This window comes from Clytia hemisphaerica, unplaced genomic scaffold (genome assembly GCF_902728285.1).
Source record: "Clytia hemisphaerica strain Z4C2 unplaced genomic scaffold, Clytia hemisphaerica genome assembly, whole genome shotgun sequence".
NCBI classification, from domain to species: Eukaryota; Metazoa; Cnidaria; class Hydrozoa; order Leptothecata; family Clytiidae; genus Clytia; species Clytia hemisphaerica.
Genome location: NW_027104371.1, coordinates 222,891 through 232,864, shown reverse-complemented (window position 1 = coordinate 232,864; position 9,974 = coordinate 222,891). Strand labels below are relative to the sequence as shown.

General features: G+C 36.6%; 1 protein-coding gene across 1 annotated transcript in view; it reads right to left on the bottom strand.

Annotated features, from left to right (window-relative positions):
• Positions 1 to 1,708: 1,708 nt before the first annotated feature.
• The window catches only part of LOC136818555 (ATP-dependent 6-phosphofructokinase, muscle type-like), a 31,099-nt gene continuing 22,833 nt past the window's right edge, over positions 1,709 to 9,974 (bottom strand). The window contains exons 18-25 of the mRNA XM_067074882.1: positions 9,792 to 9,879; positions 8,687 to 8,839; positions 7,637 to 7,801; positions 7,020 to 7,087; positions 4,426 to 4,537; positions 3,305 to 3,407; positions 2,715 to 2,820; positions 1,709 to 2,041 (exon numbers count right to left, since the gene is read on the bottom strand). Coding sequence (XP_066930983.1) covers positions 1,939 to 2,041; positions 2,715 to 2,820; positions 3,305 to 3,407; positions 4,426 to 4,537; positions 7,020 to 7,087; positions 7,637 to 7,801; positions 8,687 to 8,839; positions 9,792 to 9,879 — 898 coding nt within the window. The 3' untranslated portion in view covers positions 1,709 to 1,938. The remainder of the gene's footprint in view (positions 2,042 to 2,714; positions 2,821 to 3,304; positions 3,408 to 4,425; positions 4,538 to 7,019; positions 7,088 to 7,636; positions 7,802 to 8,686; positions 8,840 to 9,791; positions 9,880 to 9,974) is intronic.

Sequence of the window (9,974 nt, the reverse complement as noted above, 5' to 3'; positions counted from 1 at the left end):
TTTATGAGGTCTTTGGGTCATGCACACAAACATACAAAGACAGACAGACAGACAGACAGACAGACAGTCAGACAATCCGCTTCAGAGCTTATAGGTCTGCTGTTTTTAGCCTTCATTTTTAGCCATTTTAGGAGTTTTAGGCCTACTTCTAGGGGCTGTAATTTTATATTCAACGAAGATATGAAAATCTGAACACAAATTTTGAATCAGCAAGTTTAATGTTGTGATTTTTAACCCGTAAAAAATCAATACAGCATATTGAGGCAGATTTTAGAATTAGCATTAATCATAGTGTTTCAAAGCGTCGTAAAATCTTTATGAAACAAATGATAGCAATTTTAATAATTCTTCTTTGCAAACAATAACATACAAAACTGAATATGTAGTGAAACAAAACAATGATGATAAATTTTCTTAAATAAAAAATATGGACTTCAAAATATTGTAAATAAATGTTCTATATTTGTGATAAAGATGTAAGAAAATGCACAATGAAAGATGTACTAAGAGCCACGAGCCCCGTCTTAAGAAGAGCCTTGTATTGATGTTTTTAGATTTTGTTAAAAAGTTCCGCCATTATGGAAGCAAACGCTCGAATCTCAAATTTCTGTAAAGTCCGAAGGGCTAGATGGGGGGCTTCAAGCTTTTCCAAGCAAAAAAAAGTGAATATCGCAAAAAATATTGTTGCTATTGTTTTCGAAAACCCGCGAAGCTTCTGATTGGTCAAGCGCTGAAATTATATTGTAATGCCACGTGGCCTATGTAGGTAAGATTCGACCATTACGAAATGAATCGTCTCGACCTCTAGAGGTATTGTGTCTACTTACGCAAATCTCTTCAGTAATGGTGGAAGCTACATAACTTAAAAAAACCCTCAACAATCGGAACAATAGAGAAATCTTATGTTTCTCCGACTGAGTGCTGTGGATTAGCTTCGACTTGTGTTAAGTATTAGACCACCTCAACTTGGGGCTTGACTCTTAGCGCATGACTATTTTCATATTGACAATGTCATGCAAATATACATAAAAATTCAAACATCAGCTAAATAATAAATCAACAATATTTTCAATAAATTCAAAAATGATACAATAGTTACTTCATGATGGTCAATAGACACAATAGACAACTCCAGGCTTTTAGGTTTTACTCCATTGACCTCCAAGCCCGAAGGGCTAGACTCGAAACTCCTGGATGGGAAATGAAGCCACTTATTACACGCCCGCGCGTGGCTTTTACACAAACGCCGGATTGAAAGTAAAATCTATCGCTAGATTTCAAAAAGTGCAGTCCTCAAAAAACAAAGGAGCCGCTAGATACAATCCGTCGTCATGATTGCGGCGCGTTTTAGGCGTGTTCAGGATGGGAAATAAGTGACTTCACTTTTCTTGCCTGGGAAAGGTTAGAGATTCTACTCTATGCTTTAAACTCGATGCCTTACCTTTGTAAGTAGTAGGAGTTTTACGCTCGAAAAGAAGGAAGATATGACGTAGCCTACTCCATGGATAGAAGAATTTCTTGCAAACGTCTCAAAATTTCTATCGACACTAGAAGGGTGTGTATAAACTAAAAACAATAAATTGTCGTAATAAATTTTAAAATAACTAATTTTACTAAAAATAATTTTACAAATCTAAATTTTTCATTTTTTTATTAAGGCCACGCCACGCCACGCCACACTTCAATACAATTTAGCCATGTAAGAATATTATGACCGAGAGGTTAAAATAGCTCTCAACATAGACGTCTATTTTATAAAACTTTCATACCTTCATTTCTTGGAAAATAATTCCATAAAACTACAATTCAAAATCCGAGCTTTGTCTTTCACAGAACGTTCTTCTTGCGTAATACCATTGAAATGTTTTCGTTTTGTCGGTCAACAAATACATTTCCCAAGTAAGACTTATTTCCAAAGAAAAGATGATATTTGACTTATTAAGTAGCTGTATCCTCGCGGTCGTAAGCGATTTCATAACGGGCGAAAATCTTCAACAATTTTTGTATACTTCGCCACCATTGTTCTTTAGGCAAACGGTTTCTGTGGGAGAAAAATCAAAGTTGGAATCACTGACCTTTATATATCCCTGGACCAAGTATCTTCATCCCGGCAAAGCAAAATCTTTGATCGGAATTTTGTGAAAAGTGGTACCCTAATGGTGGCACTACTCAATAGTGGTGTAAATGCATCGAGAGCGCTAGGTCTACTTTCGCGTCAAATACTTTTGATGATGTAGCGCCGTTAGACGTCAATTTCTAACATTGCAATGGCTTCATCTCGGGTACCAATTCCAAAAAAACTCCAATCAAAGATGGAGGATATAGCTTGGTCAAGGGATATATAACGATCAGTGGTTGGAATACATAAGCATAAATTCTTTGAACTTAAAGGTTTTTTTTTATAAATGTGATATCGTTTGCTTACTCATCAATTTTAAATTACAAGCTTTTTCACATTGAATTGACACGGATGTGGAACAAGATTGGTCAGAAAGAGGAAAAGAAAAACAATTTGTTTATGCAGTATAAATGTATGTAAGTAAGACTCAATTCTTTCACAAAAATGCCATCATATGTTAAAATTAGGTTGAATTTGGATCTTAACCTAAGAATACCGTAAGGATATTTTAGGATGATTTTCCCCCAAAAAGTTAAGAATATCAATGATGAAATGAAAAAAAACACCATTCTTATGAAAAACGTGATAAACTTACACAAAGTCCGTTTTTTCTTTGAGATCAGAGATGGGGACAAATTGGGAATGATTCTTGATATGTCCCAGAATGCAACTGGATTCTTTTGTCGTCGTGCAAACGTTTCCTGGACGTAAAGGAGATTGTCGTATGATATAAAGAGAATACATCAATTTGGGAAAATTTGCTTTGACCACCCCTGATATTATACAATATTTGAGCTTATTGGGTCAAGTGGTATCGTTTGCCAAGCTTAGATTATCTAAAGAGCTTTTACTTTTACGAGATAGTGAATAAGAATCGGCTATTTCGAGCCTTGGTTGCTTATAAAATAACGTGTAGTCCACTATTGTACTGACTTTCGTCAAGAATAAGAATGAACAAAGTAGAAAGTCTAGCGCTTTGACTACCTTATCGGCCCTTTTTATGCCGGCCCTTCTTGACGTTATTTTCCGTCGTTTGCGTAATAAGGGCCGGTATAAGGGGTCAGAATAAAATTAGGGCCGGGCTAAAAATGAAAAACACTGAGCTGAGGCGTAATAAGGGCCGGCGTAAAAGGAGCCGGCGTTAAATTAGGACCGGCGTAAAAGGGCCGATAAGGTAGAACTCACCTTCCTCATCGAGATGTTTCTCGATTTGTTCGACCAAGAAATTGAGAGATTTGAAAGCTTGTCGTGTTCCGCACAAACGATCGAACGGTGTTGGCACACCACCCTGTATGAAAACAGAAAGAAGAAATATTCGTTCGTTTGAATAACATTTGTGACGAAAATCATTAACTGAAATTCGAAAATGATTACATAATGTATTATTATAAAAAAGTTCAACTTATGCGCTCAAAAAATCAGTTAATATTTATCCCAAACCTGAATGAAGAAGGTCACAGCGGTCATCCAACCTGAGCATAATCTCTTACGGGGCAAAGGTATTTAGAGTACATACGTGCCACGCTCAGAGTATCAGAATTTGCTCGGAGAATAATAACTGTTTGGTAATAATTGGTTGGTGATGACTATATGGCACCAAAGACCTGACTGATATTCCTAGTCTGTGAATCGCAGTCCTCTATAGATATACTTTCTATATTCCTATAATAAACTCTTTTCGCTAGAGGATGATCAAAAGCTCTGAGACAAAGGTTTTTTTAATGGTAGTTAAGAATCTAATTCTAAGAATCCGGTATTGACCGGTATTCCGCTATTGAAAAACGTGTTCGTCAGAATATTTTTTGACCGTTATTTGAGAAATCTTTTACAGTTACGCCCATAGTTTCTAGAGGGGTCAAGACCCCCCTTTAAGTGCTAACCCACCTTAGGAAATTTATTTAAAATTTCACATCCCACCCCCCCTTAAAAATTAACAGTGCCGCAAGTAAACTTTATTGGAAATTTTTTGCATAATTCAAGGAAGATCCCCCTTTTCTAAGAAGAAGGGGGGCCTTAGGTAAGAAGACCCCTCCCCTTAGGTAAGAAGACCCCCCCTTAGATAAGAAGACCCCCCCCCTTAGGTAAGAAGACCCCCCCCCTTAACTGGCAACCCTCCCTTAGGAAAGTCATACTTTTAACACCCCCCTTGCTTTTGGTTCATCAAAACCCAGGACCCCCCCCCTAAATGAAGGGGGGGGTAGAAACTATGACGCCAGTATTTCATTTAAATAATTACAGACAATCCGGTATTTTGTACTTTCGGAAGTCTCCTTATTGTAGTCAGGGAAGGAAAAAAAATTGTTTACCTGTTGGACATGTCCAAGAACATTTTGGCGTGTTGTGAAGACACCTTTACCTTCTTCCGCATATAAACGTGTGATGAAATCAGTTGTGTAATTCTCATTGCAATTCTCCGCTCTGTCGTATGTACAGAAACACATTGATAGACAAGTGATACTTTTATGGACCTACCTAGTTGTGCATTTAACACATATATAATTGATATCTACGTGAGCGTAACCATTAAACAATCATTCAGAACACAAATAGTAACGATCTATTAAAATTAGTCGTTTGTTTCTTATAAAAAAAACGTTTAGTAACCAAAATTTCATGCTCTTGAAATATTCTTTTATATTCAAGAAAAATCATAAAAAAATTTAGTAATTTGGCTAAGAACATTGATGTATGCTTATTAATAGTGATTCTTATACCGGGTGACCCACGAAAAAGTTCGGACCTTTCTCGGCGTCTTGAGGCCGAACAAATGTCCCAAAGTGCTCGGAATTTTGGTATTTAAAAAGTAGATATCCTAACTTAAAATTTGAGCTATCACTTTTTTAATTTGACCAACTAGTTCTCTACTTATGACCTTTTAAACTCAAAATTCACTTTCCGGAAAGTATAAAAAACACGTAAAAAAGAGGTATTAAATTTATGCAATCAATTAGAAAATCTCTTATAAATTGACTTATTTAACGAGTTTTATGACATTAATAATTATTAAAAACACCTTTGAAAGTAGTTTTTGTTTAAAACAAGACTAGTTTTTATCAAAATTGGCACTTTCAAGGAATTTTCTCAAAAACTGTATATCAAAAACGTCTAAAAATACCTAATTTGATACCCCTTTTTTACTTGTTTTTTACACTTTCCGAAAAGTGAATTTTGAGTTTAAAAGCTCATAACTAGGGAACTTGTGCGTCAAACTTAAAAAGTAATGGCTCGGATTTTAAGTTAGGATATCTACTTTCTAAATAATAAAACTCCAAGTACTTTGGGACATTTGTTCGGCCTCAAGACGCCGAGAAACGTCCAAACTTTTTCGTGGGTCACCCGGTAGATGAACATGCGTTTTTTGAGCCAACAAAACCTTTTTGAAAAATCTGCTCGAGACATCTTTTACCTATGATGGTACCCTACTTTCATGCAAAAAATCAATGATCCAATTTTTTTACAAAGTCCAAAAAAACCGTTTTTTAGCCGTTTTTCGGCCCAGATTTGCCCCAAATTTTTTTTTCGAAAATCGGGTTCCGTCACATTTGAGGGTTTATAGTTATGCATCTTTGTGCAAAAAATCATTAAGAATCAAAGAGCCAATCTCGAGAAAAGCTAATACCTAAGTAATTTATAAAGTGCTTATAAATAAATATCGAATTTGGCCAGTTTTTTTATAAAAACACGCCAAGCAACCAAAACGTCATTTCTAAACACACACATTCTTCAAAAGTAAGCCCTCGTGAGCAAATAAAACATCTATCTCATAAAAAAATTGAATAATTTAACTAAGAACATTGATGTATGCTTAATAATAGTGATTCTTATAGATAAACATGCGTTTTTTGAGCCAACAAAATTTTTTTGAAAAAATCTGCTTGAGCCATCTTTTACCTATGATAGTACCCTACTTTCATGCAAAAATTCAGAAAAAGTTAATGATCCAATTTTTCACAAAGTCCAAAAAACCTGTTTTTTAGCCGTTTTTTGACCCAAATTAGCCCCCAAATAATTTTTTTCGAAAATCGGGCTCCGTCACATTTGAGGGAAAAAAAAAATCAGAAAAAACTAATGAGCCAATCACGAGGAAAGCTAATAACGAACGAACGAACGGACAAAGGTTAATTTATAGGACCTCCACATCACCGGGGTAGGTCCAAAAAGTTATCTTAATATTCCAAGGTAATGAAACAAGCAGTGGTTCATCGCTCTTTGGTATGTAGAGAGAACAGAAACACATTGATAGAAAAGTTATCTTTATCTTGTGAAGAATTCTTTTTTTAGAGTGTTCCATACTTAGAAGAGCTTTTTATATGAAACAGAAAAAAACAAAAACATTTTACAATACACTGTCTTCATAATATATAGATACATCTATCCGCAGACACGTGTTTCGTCCTTCCCAGAACTCATCAGTGCGGCGAAGTCACCAGAGTGCTCAAAACACTAAGTGTTGAGCTTCGCATAATCGCTTGTGGTGAACGGAGAAGCAGAGCTTGCTCCTCAACAGAATCTACTTGAAAACTCGGCCAGGCAGATGTCTGGAATTAGTAAATTTGACGAGATCTTAATTTGGCGGTCGCAAAATCCACCAAAGCTGCTTTCTTTAAAGTAGGAATATTTACAATAGCGTGTACTTTAAACAAATGCGTCTGTGAACGCAATATTTAACTATAGAACAATCATTTGAATGTCATTAAAACCTCCAAACAAAACTAATGCAGGGCGTGAAATTGCGACTTAAACACTTTTTTGTTCCGCCATTCTGCTTTAATTTAACGCCCGTCCAATGCTTTGCGCAAATAGATAGCACTGAATATGGTTTGTGAACGCGCTTGGGAGCAGCGGATACTTCTGAAGCTGCAGAAATTTGTGTTTGAGAGATGCGAAGAAAGGGACGTACCTGAGAATGAGACCGCTGTGTTGAAATTCCGAATTTTTTATTCTGTGAACCAGTTGTTGGATGTTTTTCTGAAATTTGTTGAAAGTAAGATGCGTTCATAACATAATGTTCGATGTGTTTTCATATTAAAGGTTTTGTTCTTAAATAAGAGTGATATCATTTGCTTACTCATCATTTTTGATTCACAATCTTTTTCACATTGGATTGACAAGGATGTGGAGCAAGATAGGTCAGAAAGAGGAAACGCAAAAACATTCTTTGCTTATATCAGCATAACATAACAATAGCAAGGCTCTGTCCTAATATGAAATATGTGTCTGATATGAAACGGAAACACTTAAATGTAAAAACAAAACCTTTAAGCGTTCAACAATATTGGAATTCGCTGTTAGAACCAAATGTCTTTTTTTTACTTTTTATTGCGAAAATAACAAAATATTGTTACTTTCTTGTACCAAAAGTTTCAGCCTCGTGTGCAAGATTTCGGCCGAAATCAAATATTTTTGAAGTCTCCAGCCTGCCCCAAAGTTTGAGCGGACAGGCAGACAGATACACAGACAGACATTCTCAGATTCACTTCAACTGAAGTTGAGAACCATAAAAAATGTTCATCATACCTTCAAATCTACCATGGTGAAATGGTCTTCAAAAATATAAGCAGCATTTGCACCGCCTGCAATGGCCGCCATGGTTGCTAGGTAACCACATTTTCCGCCCATCGTTTCTACAATGAAGACTCGATCACGTGAACTGCTCGCTGATTGGCGGATACGGTCACATGACTAAAATGGAATATGACCGTGTCAGTGTCTTTATTAGCGAGATTATGTATCTGGAATTCTCTACGGCTACGGCTAAAGTGGCGAGGGAAATGGCAAGTAAGGCAAGTAATGGCGGGTGAAAGCAAGTTCGATATTTGACGTACGGCATTATGTCGACTTTGCTTATACGATGTTTTGGTGTTTTTCCCGTACAGAGCAAAGTAGACAATGACATGTCGCCTTTGGTGACGACCCGTACAGGCAGCCCCGCAACCGTAGCCGTAGAATATCTCCGATACATAATCTCACTATTGAAAGAGCATGTAACATGACACGGTTGATAACCATAGATTAAAAAAGCCCGAATGGCTAGATGTCGTGCTTTAAGCCATCGCAGGCAAAAAAAGTTAATATCGGAAAAAATATTGTTGCTATTGTTTTCGAAAACCCGAGAAACTTTTAATTGGTTAAGCGCGGAAATTCTATTGTAATGTCACGTGACCTAGGTAGGATTTCCTACCTAACCAAGGCACACTTTTCAGCAAAAGTACGCCATCTAGCCCTTCGGGCTTCATAAATCTATGGTGATAACAGCACTAGCCAGAGGATCTGGTCCTGATTCTTTTCTGTTATACTGTTGGCATGAGAACCAGATTCCACCTACGGTTCTCTGCCCCGCAGAAATTTTGGAAAAATACCCTACAACTTCAGCCTCACTGGGAAATTGACTTTGATTTCATCCCCACATAAAATTCAATGAAAAAAATTCATTGATTTTATTGAGCTTTGAACAATGGAATTTTAATCCCAATTTCACACCCGAAGTTGTATTTCTAAAACGCAAGGTTTTGCAAGGTTCCCGGAATAAAGCAGCTGCATCTTATTTGAACTCAAAACAATTCTTACCTCAACAATGACATTAAGTGTAGTGTCAGCACCGAGGGAGAACCACGTGCCAGGGACATTGTTACTCATAGTAGCAGGTACCAATACCATGGGAATACAGAATTCTTTGTATTGTTCTCTTGCATCTGTGAGTTGCACCAAACTGTGGAAAGCCTGTCGATGAAAGGTTGAAAATCTTTCTAAAAAAGCTGAATTAAGGTAAATTCGAGAGCCGTTACTCTTTTGTGCTTAATTTTAGTGGGTGGAATAAGCAGGGGGTACTCCAGATAAAAATCAACAAAATGGGAGGGGGTCATAATTAAGTGTTATTGACCTGATTTTGCTAAAGATCCCTTGGAAAATTAAGGTTTTTGGCCAATTTTGGCACTTGGTAGCATAAAGGTCATAAAATTGGAGGGGGGGTCATTATAAAGTGACATGGGGGTGATTTTTTTCCAAAAATTGCAAAATGACCCCCCCCCCATACAATCAAGCACACAGGATAGCTCTCTCATGAACTTCATGGGAGTTCATAAAACAAAATTTTGAAAAGCGTTCCTTGATTGGTTGTGTCGGGAGACGTCACTTCCAGTACGTACCGCAAAATCGGAAATTAATATTTTCAGCGAATAAATACGTATTGTCGGTTAAAAGAAGGAAATGCACGAAGGCGCTACAAAGCGATCTGAATTGCTGTTAGTGGGAAAACTTGATGGTAGGAGATTCGAGTTAAAACCAACTGTATATGGTGTATTTGCTTTTCTATTTAAAACTTAAGCTGAAGTACTTGTTCATTTTTTACTGATGATGGTACTCTGTTGAGGCCGAAACGTTTAAAATAAAAATCAATTTCAAAATGAACCAGAAGCAGCTTCTGTTATTAAATCTATTACTCAAGATGTATGGAAAGATTGATTTATTTAAATTCATTTATCATCACGGGGAAGATCGGGTTGACCTTCAAGAATTTGAGTAACTGATACCAGGGGAATCTTTTCATGCTTTTCAAAGGTGTGGGAAGATATAAAATGAAAGTTATAAAATGGCCTAATGAATACTTCAGTCCGATGGAGCAGAGTAAAAACACCCCCTCCTTATGAGAGCTGACAATTACAACAGGCTATACCTCAAAACCACCAATAATGAGCAACCCCTTGACATTGTGATTCTTGAACACTTGACTGACTTCATTCAAATGTTTTCCAGGCAATGTTCTAAATGAAAAATTCGTTTAAAGATAAATATCATATATCGGTCCATATTTGGCTAGAGGATAATATACTTTGGCTTGGCATCTTCCATTAACAGT